The sequence below is a fragment of the Amblyomma mixtum genome, chromosome 1, assembly GCF_055824585.1.
Source record: "Amblyomma mixtum isolate Tamu chromosome 1, ASM5582458v1, whole genome shotgun sequence".
Classification (NCBI taxonomy): domain Eukaryota; kingdom Metazoa; phylum Arthropoda; class Arachnida; order Ixodida; family Ixodidae; genus Amblyomma; species Amblyomma mixtum.
Window position 1 is genome coordinate 46,715,588 of NC_143012.1, and position 20,439 is coordinate 46,736,026.

General features: G+C 50.7%; 1 protein-coding gene across 1 annotated transcript in view; it reads left to right on the forward strand.

The window, feature by feature from the left end:
* The first annotated feature begins 5,485 nt into the window (after window positions 1-5,485).
* Window positions 5,486-20,439, forward strand: part of LOC149366222 (uncharacterized) — a 41,751-nt gene continuing 26,797 nt past the window's right edge. Inside the window, exons 1-3 of the mRNA XM_089549586.1 lie at window positions 5,486-5,553; window positions 8,415-8,521; window positions 11,091-11,126. Coding sequence (XP_089405712.1) covers window positions 5,486-5,553; window positions 8,415-8,521; window positions 11,091-11,126 — 211 coding nt within the window. The remainder of the gene's footprint in view (window positions 5,554-8,414; window positions 8,522-11,090; window positions 11,127-20,439) is intronic.

A 20,439-nucleotide genomic window follows, 5' to 3' on the forward strand; every position in this document is an offset into this window, starting at 1 on the left:
TACTTTACGGCAGCTGGAGGGCTGGTCATGCCCTTGAAGAGCCAATCATGTTAATAGTGCAACATGATTGGAAGTTACCGAATGTGGGCTGGGCCTTTAGGGCTTTAAAACCGGGCCCCGGAGCTGGAAGCGGGGTTCTGCGCTAATGTGAGATGCAACGCATCTTCGGCAACGCCGAGTAGGGGCCTCCCCTAGTATTAGCCAGTTCCACCTTTTTGTTTGTCTTTTGCTGTTTAATTTGTCTCGAGTGTCAAAACTTCTGTACGCTGTAAATATCTGTACATAAACCTCAGTTATTGCCTTTTTTATCCCTGCATCTCAACTGATCACAAGACCGTCTCTGACGGGGCACCGCTGGTGCGAAGATCGAGCTTCAGTCTTCCAGTTGGAACAAACCGTCTCTGGCGGGGCACCGCTGGTGCAATAAGGAAGACGAAAGAGCCTGTGAAACTTTACTGGCGCAGTCGACAGGATCCTGCGGCCATCGGAAGACGGCGCAGGAAGAAGACAAGGCAGGGAGAAAGGTGACGACAAGGCGACAGGTCAGCGTTCGTGAACGGACCTGCGGAGACACGGCGGCAAGGACGCAAGGACCACGGCAGTAGTCCAACGACGCGGGACTGCTTCCGGGCAAGGAAGCAGCGCGTCGGGAACTCGACGATCACCGGCGGCGGACCAGCGGCGTGCGACAGCTCATCGCAGCGTCCGGGGAAAGTGGCGGTGGACCCCGACGCCAAGGAGCTGGCAATGCGGATCGACGCATCGAAACCGTGAGTTTCCTTGGTCTCATTGTTCACGTCCCTGTGTTCGAGCCGATAGGACATCTGAGGGGTACGGAAGGCGGTATGGAGAGCTATCCAAGCCTGCCCTCACTTGATGTGAGGTACCAAGTGGAATTAGCGAAGGCGCGCTTAGCGTACTTTCAGGCTGAACTTGCGAAAGTGAATGGAGGAAGGGCGCCGCTGTGCGAGGAGAAACCTCAGGATGTTAAGTGCGTCTTGGAGGAATTAGAAGCAAAGCGCCAGCAGCTAGCGCTGGAGCTCGCTGAGCTCAAGGAGTCTAAGAGAGCTAGTGAACTAGCGAGGGACAACTACTCCGAGTCGCGAGAGGAGAGGCCACCTGTGCTGGAAGGTAAAGCGTTATGCTTGTCAAGCACAGGTCAAGAAAACAGCCGGGCAAAAGTACAAAGTGAGCCAGATTTCTGCGAAGCTAGAATCGCAGTTGAAAGTATCGTGACGGAACGCAGCGTCGCGGTATTAGAGGCGGTGAACGCGCACTCCGAGGATCCGGCCGCCCAGCTTAGCTCTACCCCAAATGACACCAGGGACGCTTACGCGAGTTCAGGATTGTTGGAAATCACTCTAATTCCAAAAACTCGGTCTCAAGCGAGCTGCGAAAAAGAGCATTTCGTTCAGCAGGGGGCGGTTGGTGAGGACAGACGTCAGATCGGCGAGCGAGTGAAAGAAGGAAGTCTGGCGTTGCCGCAACCGCACACTGTGTCGGTCATAGGGCATGAAGGGCCTCGTAGCCTTATTGATAGCAATAGCCTTTCATCCGAGGCAGAGAGCGGAGGTGGGCCCGCTGGGCTGACCGGGCAGAGCGCCGCGCAGTGGTCGAACGCACCCGGTGTGTGCCCGGCCAGGTCAGTCGAGGACCCGGAAATGAGTGGCGACTTGCCGCAAGGCAAGCTCGGGTCAAGTGACTGTCAGGGAGCTCATGGAGCCTCGGAGTTAGACGATGCCACGAAGCCGGCAAGCGCCGATCAAGGAGGTTGCGGCAATTCCAGTGTTTACCTGAGCAGGAGCAGGGCAAATGGCTCGAAGAGAGGCAGAGAGAGGCAGGTGCATGGCTTTCACGCTGAAAGTCGACGCGAGGAACAGTATGTTCCGTGCTAAAGGTCGGCATATCAAGTGTAGCGAGACTGACTGTACTGCTATATTTGGACGGGCCAGGGGCTATGCTCTTTACGCACCACGCGTGTCGTACTGGTGCGCCGGAGAGAGAGTGCTCTCAAGTGCGCCGCATGGTCAGAGATTTTCACCTATCGATGACCAGGACGTTTTTGATCCTGGAGGGCACCGTCTTTTCAGTTCACGCCCCGTTGTGGCGCCAGCCTAATGAGTGAGTTACCGTTTAGGCGTTAATTGTGTTACTGACAACACGTGGTGGCTCGAATGTTACTACACAGGGACACTCGGTGCGACTAAGGAGGCTCACGTGGGCATTGGGCGAGTGCTGTGAACGCTCCAGTCGCGAGTGTCTGTGTGCTCATTCGCGAGCAGGACGACGGCGTGCATGCTGGTGAACTGGGTGCAACGCACCAACTTGGACGCTGTGTTACGGCGCACGGCAGGCATGCCACTGTGTGTATTTAAGTGTGCATTTTTTTAATGTTGTGTTGGTGCCCGTGTGCGTTTTTTTTTTGGTTTTGTTCGTGCCAGTGTTTGTGTAGCTGCGGTATGTCACCCACAGGGTGGTTTTGTGACCCGTACCGATCCCTTTGTTATAATTCTAAAAGTGGCATTTGAGCCCTTTGTAGAATCTTGGGAAGGGCGTGTAAGGGTTCGGTAGCGTTCGCGGGGGTCATCGGAACGCGGCTGGGGGTGCTCAAAGCGAAGCGTCTCCTTTCTTGGAACGCGGCCGCTCGCGAACGCGCCGGCAGGTATATGGGTGTCCCCCCACCCGCGGTACTGATTCGCACACGTGCTGGCACGGATGTCTATTTGTGTTTGTTTTTATTTTGTGGTGGAGAGAGTGCTCTACTTTACGGCAGCTGGAGGGCTGGTCATGCCCTTGAAGAGCCAATCATGTTAATAGTGCAACATGATTGGAAGTTACCGAATGTGGGCTGGGCCTTTAGGGCTTTAAAACCGGGCCCCGGAGCTGGAAGCGGGGTTCTGCGCTAATGTGAGATGCAACGCATCTTCGGCAACGCCGAGTAGGGGCCTCCCCTAGTATTAGCCAGTTCCGCCCTTTTTGTTGTTTGTCCTTGTGCCGTTAATTTGTCTCGAGTGCCTTAACTTGTATCTATTGTAAATTGCTGTACATAAAATTTGAAGTGTTCGCCTTATCCCCTGCGTCTCAACTGAACACAAGACCGTCTCTGACGGGCACCCCTGGTGCGAAGAAGAGCTTCAGTCTTCGAGTTGGAACCAACCGTCTCTGGCGGGCCACCGCTGGTGCAATAAGGAAGACGAAAGAACCTGTGAAACTTTACTCGACTAACAACGGTTATCTTGTCAAGGTATGACATGTCAAGGAATGAGAAAAAAAAAGTAAAAAACACCAATCAGTGAGCACGTTTCGCACTGTCGCCCTCTGCCTTGAATCTAAGAAAGCTGAGTCTTTTCTTGATAATGATACCGAAGGATCACTGACAAGATTTCCCAATTCCTCTTTTTCCATTGCCGCAGCTTCAATTATCTCCCTCGTTTCTTGATCACTTTTGACCAGTTTACCTTATGAATAGTTCCTGGATGCAACGTGGTTCCCTGGGGCCCATTAGGGCCAGCAGCTGGTTGTCCAGTCCAAGATAGTTCCAAGTGAAAAATTTAAGTTTTTTTTTTATTTTACGGGATTATATCCTGTCTGCAATCAAGAGAATTAAATGTGGTAAGAACATGTAGTGACAGAAAAACTGATGGTCTTCTCGGGAAACAACCAAAGAAGGGGGCAGAGCCGGAGGAGGCAGCGATTCTGATGTGTTTACAAAAATGGGAAGTTTGGGTGCGGTGATCAGTGGCAGGGTAAACCGGAAATACAAAGATACAGGAAGATAAGAAGAATGAGAAGAAGAGGTAGAAGAAGAAGGAACTCCTTGCAGGCTGACACAGAGAGCTCTTGGCGACGTCGGTGGAACTGTGCAACTGTGCAGACGTCAGCTGGGCACACAGAAGGGCATCTGGCGCGCACCAAAGGCAGCCAAAGACCGTCTTCAGCCCTCTCGACAAGACGTGAGTCTGTGGGTATCTTTTCTTTTTGCACAGACTCACTTGGGCTAAACGCCTGGGCTAAACCGGCTAAGCCCTATACCGGAAGCGGCCTAGGTGGTAAATTTATTGTCGACACTGCCGTCCTTCCTGAAAACAGAGGTCCCGAAAGAGTTTAGTGGAATCTACAAGTGTAAGAACTCTAACATTTGTGAAATCTGCCACCCAACACGTTTATATCAACTGCATTGCATCTACTACATGGACACGTTCTTAATGGACCATGAAGCGATATTTACTGAGGTTAAGAAAAGCGCATGAGTGATCTATATTCCATCACTCGTTACTGCATCGCAGAAAATTTTAAGATAGGTTTGGTTTGGTTTATTGGGGTTTGACGTCCCAAAGCGACTCAGGCCATGAGAGACGCCGTAGTGAAGGGCTCCGGAAATTTCGACCACCTGGGGTTCTTTAACGTGCACTGACATCGCACAGCACACCGGCCTCTAGAATTTCGCCTTCAAGAAATTCAGCCGCCGCGGCCGGGATCGAACCCGCGTCTTTCGGGTCAGCAGCCGAGCACCGTACTGAGCCACCGCGGCGGGGCGAGATAGGTTCATTAACACCGAAAATATCGGCGACTAGAAATGATGCTCATTCCTCTCCACGGTCTACTCATGCAAACCAACGACGAAAAAAAAACTTACATGATCCTGAGCAGCCAAACGCTTGTTATATCTGAGGTTGACGCTATAGTTCGTTATATTCGGGGTGATACATTTAGGTTCACTATATCCGAGGTCCGGACAGGAAAGTTCGTTATATTTGAAGTGGCATATTTGGGTTCGCTATATCCGAGGTAGCACACGGTACATCGTTATATCCGAGGCTACACACACGGAAGTTCGTTATATCCGAGGTAGGCAGGTTGGTACCTGCCATAGACGGCTCTCGCCATTTCAGCTTGCACAAACCCTTCTAATGCTAACGCTTTAAAATAAAATAAAAAAAACTGGGCCTCGCCCCGCCCACGTCACTTCAGCACGTCCAACGAGAAGGTTCTCCCAGACTCCCTGCTCTGCGTCAGAAGACGAATGACGGCTAAGAACTCACGGTGAGGGGTCGAGCTAATCGGTTGCTAGCAGCAATTAAAACGAAATTATGTATAAAATCCAGGGAAAGATTTTAAATTTACTCTCGAATACCATCTCTATACAGATTTGTTACATAAGAATACTATCATCAGTCATTCCAGGGTATCTTAAAAAAGCGCTTTTCTGCTGCTTTTTTTTTTTTCAGGTAATCATTCTGAGAAAGACAGCTCTGGCGGACGAAGGACAAGGACAAGAAGTGGACACAACAGCGCAGCTCTGTCCTCTTCTTATCGTTTTTTGTCGTCCGCTAGCGTTGCTTTCCCACAGTTGAACACGCATGTAGGCCTTTAGAACTGCCGTCGACCTTCAAGAAAGGATGCTATAGAGGCTTCCGTATTTCCAACTCCGTTCTCCAGCAAGCTGCCCTGAAGGACCACTGCCCAGAGCCACCCGGTTGCCGTCATGGAGCAGCAACGGTCCATGATGCTTTCGCGCGCCATGTCGCAGCGCTCCGTCGTCATCCGCCCGGCGTGAGTAAAGTATGCTTGGAAGACCTCTTGGCTATCTCAACTAAGTTCGCATTGTGCTTTTCGCGTTTCGCTTCTTGCCGTTCGCACTTCATTTTCCCGATGGTGAGAGGATGCTCAATAAACTTTTCGCGGTAAGTTTGCCACTGAAAGACAGAATTCAAAAATTTTAATTCCAAACAAGTGTTTGGAATACCCTGCTTCCCGCAGAGCACATCATGTTTATCACATTTCGATATAGCTCGCGTAAGCAGCGATGTTGTTCTTATAATTGCAAGCTACACTTTCTGCATGCCTGGTAGAAGAGTGAGGGAAGTTGTTGGCAAAACGTACAAACTGCGCACTGAGTTGGTGATAACTTCGTAAAACGCGAAGCGCGTAAACCTCATGCATTAATTCAGACTAAGAAGCATACAATACTCTTATAAAACCAAAACTCGAATATGCCGCCATCGTTTGGGACCCGCATGCAAAAAAAGACATAAGAGAATTAGAAAAAATACAGAGGCGCGCAGTACGTTTTATATTTATTAAGTACAACAGAACTGATTCCCCATCCTCGTTAATGGCAGCAAATAATATTAAACCTCTCCACGTCAGACGCAAGGTAGTCTGTCTATCGTTCCTTCACCAACTAATCCACGGAAAACTAGGCATCTCTCCAGCCCCCTACGTGCAGTTTTCTGAAACGCGTAGAACTCGACGTCATCATAATCACACTTTAGCACCATACTTCGCGCATACTAACGCTTTTAAATTGTCTTTTTTCCCGAAAACTATTGACGAATGGAACGCCCTGCCTCTACATGTGATATCGGCTGTTGATTTTGACAACGCACTTTGTGAGCTATTTTAGATTGTGTATGTGCTACACGGTTGTGTGAATGTGTTTTTCTGCCCTCCCTGCCCATGGACCCAAATGAGGGTCTGCAGTATTGTGAAAATAAAAATAAAAATAAGTCCGACAGCGAGCGGCACAGGCTGTGAGACGGACGAGATAGCCGCCGCAATTCTTTTTTTCTTTTTTCGGTAGCATGCACAGACTATAACGCGCCAGTAGCCGAAGTGTGTAGCCCCTGATGGTGAGTACATCATGGAAAAGTGGTGTCCTTCAGTTTGAAGGTACGCAAACCTGGAAAAATCTGGACAAAAGCTCCAGTAGCTTGAGCGGCTGCCATCAGGTGTCCTACGGCACTGAACGCTCGAAATTATGACACGAAATTTTTAAAGTTAGCACAGTTTTCTGTGGCCGTCAGAGTGGGCACGGAAACCCTTATCGACATAAGGAAGAAAACATCAAAGAAAACATGTTCTCGAAGCATCCCACATTACTCTACAGTGTAGTTTACGTGCTGTAAGGCCGCACTTCACTGACGCCCCCACCTTTCTTTAGCTTGAGGCCGCTGCGCGCCTCCGGTCTACGCTAAGATTTCTCTGGAAAAGCGACACGTGGGTGCGGAGGCGAGAGTGTAAAGGGGAGAGAGTGCGGATAGTGTGAGGAGTCCCGCGTGGAGAGGGTCTCCTGAATGTTCTTTTTATATGTTTCTTTTTTTCGTTTTGCCAAGCCCTGGGTTCGAGGTTGTGCCCAACCTTCCAGGGCTGTGGTTACTGTATGTTAGACTTTCATTGGTTAGCGAAGTCTAGGGCGGGCCTTGAAACTTGACCGCCCTAAGTCCTTTGTTTGTACAGCATCTAAAAATGCATGCAAAACTACTGGACAGCAGTCCTAGATGAGCCCTAGACTTGTGTAGTCTCGGGAAGGACACCGTGCTTGGCATGCGTGCTTCTACAAGAACCTAGGCTTTAACCGGAACCCTCCGGTCGATAAGTAAGGTCAGGTAGAGAGTTTTCTCTGTGTGAGAATTTCCCATTAAGTTGCAGTGCATTTGTGACTTTGCTTCTGTAACCCAGTTTACCTCTGTACATACTTGTAAATATAATCCTTCCTTTGACCTTCTACACCTGGCTATCTTGCTTATTGATCACCGAATCGTCAACCATTGGAAGGGTCTGAGCCCTTCCGAAGAACTCAACGGACCATCAAGAAATTACTCGTGCAATTACATGCAAAATTATTTCCATTTAGTCACATGGTGTTAGATACTGACGCCCGACAGATGGCGCCAGTTATAGATGTCCAGAAAGTTCGGCTTCAGCGCTCTCGACCATTATAACTAGCAAGAGATCAAAAATTTGTTCGAGTGATGATGAGTTCGAAATAACGCGAACCTTTTTAGACACTTGAGCTGATAGCGCCCATGCACCAGTTCGAATTAAAAAGATTCCAGTTACCTTTAGTTCCTTCTGCCACTGAATTTGTTTACTGCACACTTTGATTATTTAGTGATAACTTAGAGACGTCCAGGATAGCCCAACCAAACTTTAGATCATTCGAACTCGAAGGGGACCGAAAATTTGCTCGAGGTATGCGAAGTTCGAATTAAAGGAGCCTTTTTATACACTTGAGCTTATAGCACCCATTAGCACCAGTTCGAATTAAAGAGATTCCATTGTATTATCTTTCGTTCCTTCTGCCATTGAATTTCATTTACTGCATGTTTTAGTACTTTGGTGATCCGGTACTTTATTTTGCACAAGAAAGGCAAGTACCATTGGCATTAGACAAAACTCACTACCTATTTTTATTATCATGGGTGAGATTTCAGTTCGAACAAGTATGCCATTCAGCCGCCATTAGAATTTATTTTTAGTGCCTTGAGGGCCCCACAAGAGGGGCTTTACACGAGGAGTGGACTACATGGGGGAATTCAAAACAAACACATCCAACTCACACTCCTTGGAGCTTGCAAAGGGAAGAACGAAGAACCCGGCCTGACTTATCGTACGCATTCGCATGCCTGCAGGACCCAAGAGACGGGTGGCATGATCCAATACCTACTCACCATCGTCTTCCTCCTCTGCGTCTTCTGGGCAATCGTCGGAGTCCTCCTCTACATGTACCGAAAGCCGAGTGAGCATGGGTGATCATTCGAACTAGTGTGATGCATAGAGACTATAGGCAATACATGCTAAAGGTGTTAAAGATTACTCTAAAAGCAGAGTCTGCACAGACGGAGTAAACTGGCTGTTTTACCCTCTCCAGCAGCTTTGCACTCCACCGAAATCGTTAGAGGAGTGAAACAGAGTTCACTTGTGCTTTGGCAGGGAGTAGAACAGCCTGCGAACTCTCATTGAGGACAAAAAGAGTTGGAGCCTAGTTTCAGTCCTTTTACTTGCATAACCAGAGTTACGGTCTCTTGTCACCTGCGTTGCTCTTAGAATTCTTCCATCGCTGATTCCGGTGTCTGCTAGAAGGATATCCTGAGAGGTAAGAAGAAAGTGATGTAATTCAGCGAACACGCTCAATACTTACCGTTCAGATAAGGTATGCACGCATATTTCCAAGAGATTCTGCATCCTCCGTCAGTTTCCTTCCTATTTCCGTACATCTCTTTCGAAACAGCGACCTTTCGGGGAAAAAAATATTTGCGCAAAAGACTGAAATTCGGCTTCAGCGAAACACTTCTGCTGAATGAGGCGCCGCGGTGGCTCAGTGGTTATGGTGCTCGGCTGCTGACCCGAAAGACATGGGTTCGATCCCGGCCGCGCCGGTCGAATTTCAATGGAGGCGAAATTCTACAGGCCCGTGTGCGATGTCAGTGCACGTTAAAGAACCCCAGGTGGTCGAAATTTCCGGAGCCCTTCACTACGGCGTCTCTCATAGCCTGAGTCGCTTTGGGACTTCAAACCCCATAAATCAACTAAACCAAACTTCTGCTGAATGCTTGTAAATCTTCGCAATTTGCTGTGAAGCTTCACGATAAATACTTTATAGTTCAGTTCCCTTACAGTGTGACTCAGTGATAAGTGAAGCGTAGCCTTTTTTGTGGCCCCAGTTATTCAAGATAACATCATTGCTTTCTGGTCACGGAAGTGCAAACTTTCAGTATTTATGCTATGAATTTAATTTCCGCCCCGCCGCGGTGGCTTAGTGGTTACAGCGCTCGGCTACTGGCCCGAAAGACGCGGGTTCGATCCCGGCTGCGGAGGCTGAATTTCGATGAAGGCGAAATTCTAGAGGCCCGTGTACTGTGCGATGTCAGTGCACGTTAAAGAACCCCAGGTGGTCGAAATTTCCGGAGCCCTTCACTACGGCGTCCCTCATAGCATCAGTCGCTTTGGGACGTTAAACCAAACCAAACCCTAATAAACCAAACCAATTTAATTTCCGCCCAATCGGGATTCTCTGCGCTGCGCAGCTCTGTTCAAGACTGCTCGTTCATCTGTCGAGTCATGGAATCCCGAATGCGGCAGCTATCTGTGAATCGCTAGCCAGTTTGATCACTGGATCATTGAGCAAATCCACCACAATGACAGGTGGCAGTTAAGTTAATGATTTGTCGCAAGAGGTTGCTTGGCAAGTGCAACCTGGACCGCACAAGACCCACCGATGGCAGCGCCTGCCATAGAAGGGCAGTGGTGCATTCCTTAACCGCTGCACCATTGCGCAAGGAATAATATGAGGACTCCCAGGGACATATGAATACGAAGTCTAGAATGCCTATTCTGCACATACGGGCACTATCCCATTAACGCTATCGCATCGGTTAAAATTCGTGCTGCTGCAGCGCGAAATACAAACAAAAAACGAGGTAGGACAAATATGGCGCTAACTGAATGCTTTATTCGGAATGAACAGTATTGACGGGCTGTAGAAAACGAGAACAACCGATGAACACTCCCGGAAGTTGACTAACTCCGGTTGTTAACTTCCGGGAGTGTTCATTGATTGTCCTCGTTGTTCTGCAGCCTGTAAATACTGTTCATTCTTAATAAAGCATTCAGTTGTTAGTCAGTGCCGTGTTTGTCTTGCTTCGATCTTTGACTCCGTCTTTCGCGCTGCTGCAGTATGTCCATTCTAGTTTTTATTTATATTCATACGAGCCCCTCATTCCCCTTCCCTTGTTTGCTTAATTGCTTAGCGAGGGCCTCGGTTCTGGCAGCCTTGACGCCATAGGAAGCATAAGAGGGTTCTCACGCAGCTTCCACCCTCTCCGTTCGATGACGTTCTACGTCACACCTGCGGTAACTCAGGACGTTCTACGTCCGCCGCTTATGAACGTGGGTGGCGCTGATGAACACTCTCAAGGTTAGGTTACTTGCAAACATAAATACCCCCGAAAACAAAAGATTTGGCAGCCGTCGCCGTAGCTCAGAGGTAGAGCACCGGACGCGTAATTCGGAGGTCGTGGGTTCGGATCCCACCGGCGGCATGTGGTTGTTTTTTCTTCTGCTTTTCTAATCAATTAGCTTTAAGCGATAACATATTCGGTAATATTCTAAATTGATCAACACCACAAAATAAATTTAAAAAAAACCTGTGCCTGTTGGCTTCTTTCATATTTATAACGAGCCCTTCATTCCCCTTCCCTTGTTTGCTTAATGTCCTGAGTGTCACTCAAGAGGAAGAACACAGCCAAGATTTGGTTTCTCCAGCCTTTCGAGGAAATAACGTCGTTTTTCGTCTTCCTCTTTTACAGAGATTCATCCAGACAGCACGACGGAGCACGGTCCATGTAAGAGCTTCTTCAGAGCTTGCGTGCTCTGTGATTAGCACTCAAGTCGCACGGACACGAGGGCGCAGTCGAGCCCACTTATAACGGCATCAGTTAACGCGAACGCTTGTTTATTACGAATGAGATTTATGCTTCGGGCAAAAAAATTTAGAGGGACGCTTAATTACGTTACCTGTTCATAGTGCGATAGCATCAAAATCTAAAGTCTACTCGGCCTACTCCTCCTCCTCCTCCCTCAGCGCTGCTTACCGTATGCGTTGAACCTCAGCATCCGCGGTTTCGTCGACCGGGCAGTGAGCGCGCCCTCCGACCCGAATTTCACGAGGGACGGGTTAATCTCATTTCATGACATCACCCATCACTTTAGGCTGGAGAGGCGCGCATATCCCCCTCCCAAGGGCGTCCGCAGAATTTTTTGCAGGGGGGGGCCCCATTGGTTGTTGGCGCCGGAGGGGGGGGGGGGGGGGGGGGGGCATGTTCGTAGCAAAAAGGCACTATTTGCGGTATGAATTTATTTATTTATATATAAATAAAAAATAAGTGAAATACACAAATGAAATAAAAATTACAAACAGCAAATTAAAGTCTGGCTAGGAGAGATACATTGCAGTTTATCAACGAAGAAACAATTAAAATTAATAAAAAATCCAAAAATATACTGTCACTTCGTGGAGAAGAGTGCTCAGTATTGCTGCATACGGGTTCTCGACTCACCCGGATTGATGACCAGCACACAGCACAATATGGTCACAAACACGCAACTACAGTCACTCAGTCAGTCTTCCTTGAACAGCAACTGTAGACTCCACGGATTTTTCTGGGCGAATTGCGTGATTACACGGGTGATAAATTCATTTCTGTGCTTCATTACACGCTCTCGGTGCACACTCGTCACACACATTGATTGGAAAAACGGTTGAACGCGTACGTTGAAAACAAAAGATGTCTATACATACAACGAAAACTTACTTACAGGATAAATGCACGCTCGCAGCTTCATACACCTCGCTCCATCTTGCTCGCGCATCCGCACAGTCGAGCAACCGCACGCACACTGCTCGCCGCTCGTAGTTTTCTCGTCCACTGTCTTGGTTGTTCTCAGCTTCGTTGACAAACGGCCGCTAAAAACACCGAAGCACAAATACAGAGGCGCGCACACGTGCAAGGGCTTACTTCCGTGCGACTTCCAAGGGGAAGGGACACTCGCCACTCCGGTAGGAAAATTTGTTTTGTGTGTTTTTATGGGGTTCAGAGCCCCAAAACGACTCAGGTTATGAGGAACGGAGTAGTACAGAGCTCCGGATAATGTCGACCACCTGGGTCTCTTTACCGGGCACTGACCTCGCACAGTACACGGGCGCTGTTGTCATTTGAGGCCCAGCCAGAGGTGACAGGCGAGCCAGGCAGGCGCCATCGGGCTGCGTTGACCAAAGGCGCTGGTTTTCGGAGAAGACGCAAGGGACGCTGGTGTGGGGGCGCCTCTGGAGACTGCGTCGCCGTGAACAAAAGATGCTAATCTCCTTTGCCGAAGATTCTGATAGCGGCGCTTCTACCGCACTGCGCTCTCCCGTGGAACGGAGGCACAGCGAGCGGCGGCGGCGCCAACTGATCGCCCGCTTGCCCATGAGCAGCCCGACAAAGCGGGGGTGGACACGGCTGATTTGTCTTTCCCTCCTGAAGAATTCATCGGTGGCCGGCATAATGAAGGCGAAATCAAGATGCACTGTGCACTGTCTGCCTCCGTGTCGCTATCTGTCTAGAGATCAAAGAAACAGGCACCCATTTCAAGACGGCTTGAAACACATGCTCGCCGGTGCCGCTGTATGTCTGCAACAGGTCGGCCTTCAACAGAGCTAACGATGGCGTGGTTTGAAAACGGCATAAAGACGCGTGCCCGGACGCGGCATTTCGCAGATGTGACCCAAAGCGTGGAAGCGGGGCTGCTTTTACCCTTTTGGCTGAGCCCACCACGGCCCCTGGCGTGCGGCCATCACTCACGGTTCGAGGGAGTGATTTTCCAGGGGGGTGCAGCCGCCCCCCCTTGCCCCCCCCCCCCCCCTCCGGACGCCCATGCCCCCTCCCCACAAGTCGTTAACAAAAGCGCAGGAAGTCACCTGGCGCCGTCTTCAAACACGCTCCCTTCTCAATCCGGCTCTGCTTGCCCTCATGTACCCTGGCCACTACGATCCAAACTGCCATAAATGTGGTGAAAGGGCCACCTACGACCACATTCTGTGGAATTGCGCAGATGATCCGCCTCCGGCGGAGTTGATACAGCTCCCTTCTCCCGAGCGGTGGGAGGCCGTGCTGGTCAGCTCGGACCCCAAGATCCAAGTGCGGGCAATCGAGCGTGCCAACGAGGTCGCCGCTAGCCATGGGCTAGCGGCCATCTAGTACGTGTCTCCGCAACCTGCTCTCGACGCAATAAATGTTTTACAATACAATCAGCATCCTCCAATTCTCCATCTTCAGCGACATACTACCGTGTACGCCCTCTCAGCTTGCAGGGTTTTTGATTATGGCTATATTCCAACTTGATGCACAGAGCTGTGTAGACATGTCTGTACACAACCAAGCATACCTGCCAACTGCTGCCGAGCATGGCCTAGCCCGCCACCAAGCTCGGCCATGTCATGGACTGGCGCACCTGCCAACTGCCAACGCACCTGCAAACTCGTCCATGTCGCGTGGTCTCATGACACCACGCACCTTGTCGACCAATCAGCGTTCGGCCATGTCACGTGGCTCTGTGATGCAATTACTGCCTCGACCGATCAGCGAATTCTATGATAACCACCCGTATTTTTTTTTACGTTCGTGTCGCAGAAAATCCGGCGTCGGCGTCGTTGACCGTGAGCGAAAAATCCACGAAAAATTCCCAGAGAAGCAACCTAGGAGGCAGATGTGCCACCTAGGTCACGTGACATTGCGGCGTCATTGCAACCTATCCACCGGACACTGAGCAAAATGGCCACCGTGAAAGGTGGCAATTAAATTAATGATTGGTCGATCGGAAAGACATCCTGGGCTGCAAAGGCCCACCGCTGGGAGCCCCTGCAGGCCATCGCGGGGCAGTGGCACATCTCTTAAGCTGCATGCACTGACATAGCACAGCATTCTCACATGCCCTACCTTCCCACACCGTCCATCCCCAACCACGGCAGTGTCATACTTGGAGACTCTCCTGGCCAGCTCCGCTGCTGCTGACCAGCGCCGGATAATTACCGACGCCTTGAAGCGGATAGCCCTCCAAGGACTGTCCTTTGCTCTTTAAGGGGAACCCCCTAAGGGTAGCCTCGTGCCACGTAAGGAGAGGCAGGGTTTGCCCCCTCTGCACTGCTTGGCAATAAATGTTTCCACCGCCACCCACGGGCGCCGAAACGCAAAAAGCACCCGTATGCTGTGTGATGTCAGCGCATGTTAAAGATCCCCAGATGGTCGAACTTATTCCGGAGCCCTACATTACGGTACCTCTTTCTTCCTTCCTTCTTTCGCTCCCTCCTTAATCCCTTCCCTTACGGCGCGGTTCGGGTGTCCACCGAGATATGTGAGACAGATACTGCGCCATTTCCTTTCCTCAAAACCAATTTTCCATTGCGCCAGGAGGGGTATGAGGATGGATGGATGGAAAACTTTATTGAGCAAGTGAGTTTGGACCGTACAAGGTCTCAGGGCCACCGCACAGCCCTCACATTACGCGCATGTGTCCAGGCCACGTAGGGCCATGGCACTGGCACCCCGGTTCACACAGCGAAGTTGCGCGTCCGGGTCCTGCGACGCAAGGAGGGCCTCCCATTCCTCCCATGTACCGATGGCGGGCTGTCCCTGCGGGGGAGGATCGGCAGGGCAGCCGAAGAGGATGTGGTCTAGGGTGGCGTGCGGTTCTCCGCAGAGAGTGCACTCGGGGGAAACATGGCGGAAGTGGGATAGAAGCTGAGGGGTAGGAAGAGTTCGGGTCTGGAGTCGCCTCCAGAGGATTTGTTGGGAGTGGGATAGGCGGGGGTGGGGAGGGGGATAGAGTCGACGGGCAAGGCGTGCTTGTTGAGTTAGTTCTGAGAACGTGTGTGCCCGCTCCCTCGAGAAATCCCGGCTGGGGTCGCCATTTGCCCGGCAAATAAGTCCTCTGGCTATGTTATCGGCGGCCTCATTTCCGGGATTGCCAGAGTGAGCCGGCACCCACACGAGCTCAATACGCCTATCGGGATTTAGGGTGCACATTCTCAATATCTGCCACGCAGGGGGATGGACGCGTCCGCGGGCAAAGTTAAGAATGGCTGTTTTGGAATCGCTTAGTATATAAGCCGCATTGGTTTGGGCAATGGCTATTGCTATAGCTGCTTCCTCTGCTTCTTCCGGGGTACAAGGTGGGTCTATGAAATGGGTAAATGGGGGGGCTGCTGGATGATAAGCCACAGCTACTGAACGGTCTGTACCACACGCGGCGTCCACCCAGCGCACATCCTCTAAAGTGCCATATTCTGTATGGAGAGCTTTGGCTCGCGCGACTCGGCGGGATTGATGGTATTCAGGGTGGACATTCTTAGGAAGGGGTTTCAGGATAAGCGCGGAGTGTATGGCGCGAGGGAGAGAGATGAAGTCTGTCGTGTGTGCCGGTATGCGAATTCCCAGAGAATCCAGTATATATCGTCCAGTTTCCGTGCCAGCCAGACGAAGGTACTGTGTGTAGCGATGTGCATCTATAAGTTCTTGTATAGTGTTGTGCATTCCTAATTTTAAGAGTCTGTCCGTGCTAGTGCTCTTTGGTAGGTTTAGCGCTGCTTTGGTAGCCATGCGGATAAGAGTATTGATCTTGTCTTTATCCGAACAGGAGAGGTTTAGGTAAGGAGTGGCATAAAGAATGCGGCTAAGCACAAACGCATGCAGCACCTTGAGATTATCTGCTTCATCTAGACCGGCTCGTGAATGTGAAACCCTTCTAAGAAGATGGATGACGGAGTAGGTGGACTGTTTTAGTGCTTTCAGTGTAAGGTTGTTTTTCCCCGTGTCCTGTAAATGCAGGCCAAGAATGCGGAGGGTAGGTGTTTGCGGTATGGGAGTGTCATGCAGGTAGATAGTGATGGGGGAGGTAGGGACGCGCCGCGGGCGGATTATGAGGAGTGCTGACTTTGTGGGGGAGCATTCAAACCCAATGTTTGCCGCGTGAGTAGCGATAGTTGTAGCGGCTTCCTGAAGGGTCGATTCTATGTCGCCATCCGAGCCGTATGTGGTCCAAACCGTTATATCATCCGCGTAAAGTGTGTGTCCTAAGTGCGGGATGCGGCTGAGAGCCTTGGCCAGGGGGATGAGGGTGAGGTTGAAGAGGAAGGGAGATAACACCGCCCCTTGCGGGGTACCAATGTTACCAAGCGTGAAGGGGGGGGGGTCTGTATATCATCTATATGCAGTGAGGCTGTGCGACCGTTTAAGAAGGCCCGGATATAGTTGTAGGTCTTAGGCCCCAACTGCAGCTCTTGGATGCCCTGCAGGATGGCGCTGTGCGTAACTTTGTCGAATGCTTTGGTGAGGTCGACTGCCAGGATTGCTCTGGTGTGATGTAACATGTCATTGAGGATAGCGTGTGAAATCTGCAGTAGGGCGTCCTGTGCCGAGAGGTGGGATCGAAATCCTACCATAGTATGTGGGTATAGTCCATGGGATTCCATGTGTTGCGTGAGACGGGTGAGGATGACATGCTCAAACAGTTTGCCCAAGCACGAAGTCAGCGAAATGGGACGGAGGTTTTGGGCGTTAATGGGCTTGTTTGGTTTAGGAATGAAAATTATTTTCCCGTGCTTCCATTCAGCAGGTAGCGCCCCCATTTCCCAGCACTCATTGAAGTAGTCGGTGAGAAGGGAAATTGAACGGTCATCTAGATTTCTGAGCATGACATTTGTGATTTGGTCCTCCCCAGGGGTTGAGTTTCGGAGCTTGATAAGGGCTGCTCTGACTTCAACCTCCATAATGGGGGCGTCGAGGGAGGGTTGATCGGGGCCTACATAGTCGGGATATGATACAGCTTGGCCCAGAGTGGTATAAGTTGATTGGAGTTGGCGTAACAGTGCTTGATGATTTTGACGATTTTTATGGGTAAGTCTTTTCAGTGTGAGCCGAGTTTGCTTTTTAGCTTGAGTGGGGTCTATCATATGTCGCAAAAGATGCCAGGCCCTGGTGGAGGAGAGATTACCTCGTAATCCGTCACATAATTGGTGCCAGTTAGATTTACTGAGTGCGGCACTGTGTTCTTCTATTTGTTTCTGTAGTTGCGCTAATTTTAGCTTAAGTTTCCGATTTTGCTTCTGGGTTTTCCAGCGTGTGAGGATACTGTTTTGAGCTTGGAGTAGGTGCGCTAAGCGACTGTCTGCAACGGGAGTCTCGGGGGTGGCGTCTAATGTTTGCGTGAATGCCTGGACATCCTGTTTCAGCTCTGTCATCCATGTGTGGAGGTTAAAGGGGGATTCTAATGTTTTGGCCTCTCTGTGCTTCCGAAGATTATCCCAGCTGGTAATCCTGACACGGTAGTTTTTAGCTTTTTTGGCGAAATCAAGCTGTATAGTTATGATATAATGATCACTGCCCAGGGCCTCATTTAAGTTTGTCCACACCGGTGTGGGAAGGTTGCGACCAAAAGTAAGATCTGGGCTTGTGTCGGCAGTGACACTATTACCGATTCTTGTAGGTGTGCTCAGATCATTATATATGGACAGGCCGTGCATCTGAAGGGTGTTGCGCAATTCCGCTCCTCTCTTGTTAGTGCGTGTGTACCCCCAGTCTACATGTGCGCAGTTGAAATCCCCTAATATAATGAGGGGGTCCTTTTTTGCAGCGTTGGAGGCGGCTTTAATTAGAGAGATTAAATCTGAGACCGGTTGCCTCGGAAGGAGGTAACAGTTGAGGATGAAGAGGGGTTGAGATCTGTGAGTGGAGGGGATTAATTCTAGGAATGTGTGAGCTACCGGCGAGGTTAGTACATGACAAGTGTATGGTACGAAATGTTGGAGATACGTGGTAACCCTGGGGTTTGGAGTGGTGTCGGACGGTACCAGAGCGTATCCTGGCAGCGATAAATTTGTGCCAGCATCCTGAAGTGCTACTATATCAGGGGGTGTGGAGGAAGCAGAGAGAAGCTGCTGCAGGGGGTCTCGTTTGCGACGAAACCCCCTGCAGTTCCATTGTAGGATGCTTAATTGGAGATTATTGCCCGTCAACTGGGCCATGCTGGAGGGTGGGGGGGCGAAGGATGGGAGCAGCTATGGGGTTGCTAGCTGGGATATGTGAAGACATTCCAGCAATTATTTGTGGAATTTGTTGTAGAATAGCAGAGGTTACCTGACTGATAATAGTTTCTGTAAGCTTAGTGATGGCGGCTTCAATGCAATTTTGAGTCTGAGCCAGAATACTGGCTTCAAGCTGTTGGGCAAAGTTTTGTAATTTAGAATCCATGTCTGGAATGTCTTCTGGTCTGCGTTTCTTTTGTGGAGGGGGTGTGGAGGGTTGGGGTGTAGGTGAAGAGGTTTGGGGTGTTGGTGAAGGAGTGGGTGGAGAAACGGTAGGAGGGATGGAATTAATGGCTGCCCTAAGATGCCTTACCTCTTCCCGCAGGAGAGCTATCTCTTCCTCCCGCTGTGAGGTTTGGGGTGTACTGGTGGGTTTGGTCCAGGCTCGCTGGTGATCTTGATGAGGCACTAGCGGTGGAAAGTCCTTTGGCGTGGGCACTGGTTGCTTGGGTTTCGGCGCTGTCTGTCTACGAGGTGGAGGGGTCCTGGCTTTGCACGAGCCGGTACCGGTAAGGTGGGAACCACCACAAAGAATGCAGCTTGGCGTGCATGGGGTCTCTTGAGGGGTGTGCTTCTCGCCACACCGCGGGCAAAGTCCAGCCTTCGGGAGAGGGCACACGTCGTACCTGTGTCCAGGCTTCCTGCAGTTTGTGCAGGCATCGGGGCTTCCCTTGTATTTGGTGCAGCGGTGTACCACACACATATATTTAATTGTGTGAGGCATGGGACCTGAGGCAAAAGTTATTAAGATGGACGTTGTTTTACCCATGCGTCGGGCCGCTATAATGTTAGCGTCCGGGTTTCTGTACTGTAAGTCAGTTAGGATTTGTTCTGGTGTCTCGTTCCAGTAGGCCCGGGAAATGACGCCCTTGACTGCCGCTGGAGGGGCCGCGATGTACGCGGCTACCGGGTATTGTAGTCCATCTAAGGTAATTTGCTGAATTTTCACCAACGCCAGAGCTGTTGCCTCCGCCACCGTCGCCACTGTGAAGGTGTTGTTAGTTGGGTGGATTCTTATGTGCAACTCGCCAATCACTGAGCAGCTGAGCGTCGAGTGAAGTGCCTGCAGGATACTGGGAGCCGGGATCTTCTCCAGGGAGAGGCCGCCTCGCGGGCGAAAGACTACTCTGATGGTACCCGCCGGCAGTGCGGCGAGTTGCTTGCTTCTATGGACGACGGCGCGCGTCATGCGTAGCTGTGGCGTCTCCTTGAACGCGCTTCGGGTGTTCCCAGATGCAGCGTCCGGTGGCGCGCCGGCGTTGCTGGCGTTTGGTTTAGGTTGAACGGTGGCCGATACCGGGTGTTTTGGGGGCGAATTCGAATCCGTGGTCCGATTACGGTATGCGTGGAGCACAGTTTTCCACTCACCAGGGTGGCAGTCCAATGGGTTCAAGGTCTCTCCATCCACGGGCTCCTCCATGGCTGTTGGGGAGTGAGGAACGCGGCGCGCCGGCGAGGCTCGCCTCGATGAGGCGAGGCTTAGCGCAGCGGCGTGGCTGCCAGAGACATTTTCAACAGGTAGCTCACCGAGGTCATTGGGCACATCCAAAAGATGGTAGCGATTGGGGTCCGTGAACCTTCCAGGATCCGTTGAGGGCCTTGGTGGGTCCTAGAAAGGACTTAGCTGGGCACAGGAACCAGAAATTGGCGGAGCCGATAATAAACGCGTCCGCTCACTCGGGCCCCCTAGCGGCCAAAACCCTTTTTGGGTATTGCCCTTATGTTGTGAAATCTGTTCCAAACACACCGGGTATGAGGACTCCTATGGATCGTGAATGTAAGGAAAGCATAGAATGACCTTCTGCATATATTGGAATTAACCAATTAAACTATCGAGTCATGCCCTTAAGGCGGAGTTTAAGTGTCCCCTCCATTTTTTTTTCTGTGATGAGGCTTCTTATGTTGTCGAATTAATATGCATTAGGGCTATGGCACTGGGTCTCAGATGCAACGAACAACTGTGGCCGCATCACTCTGTTAGAGCGAAAGAGGAGGCGCCGTAAATTGGCTCTCGCAGTTGAAAACGTCGCGCTTCCCGC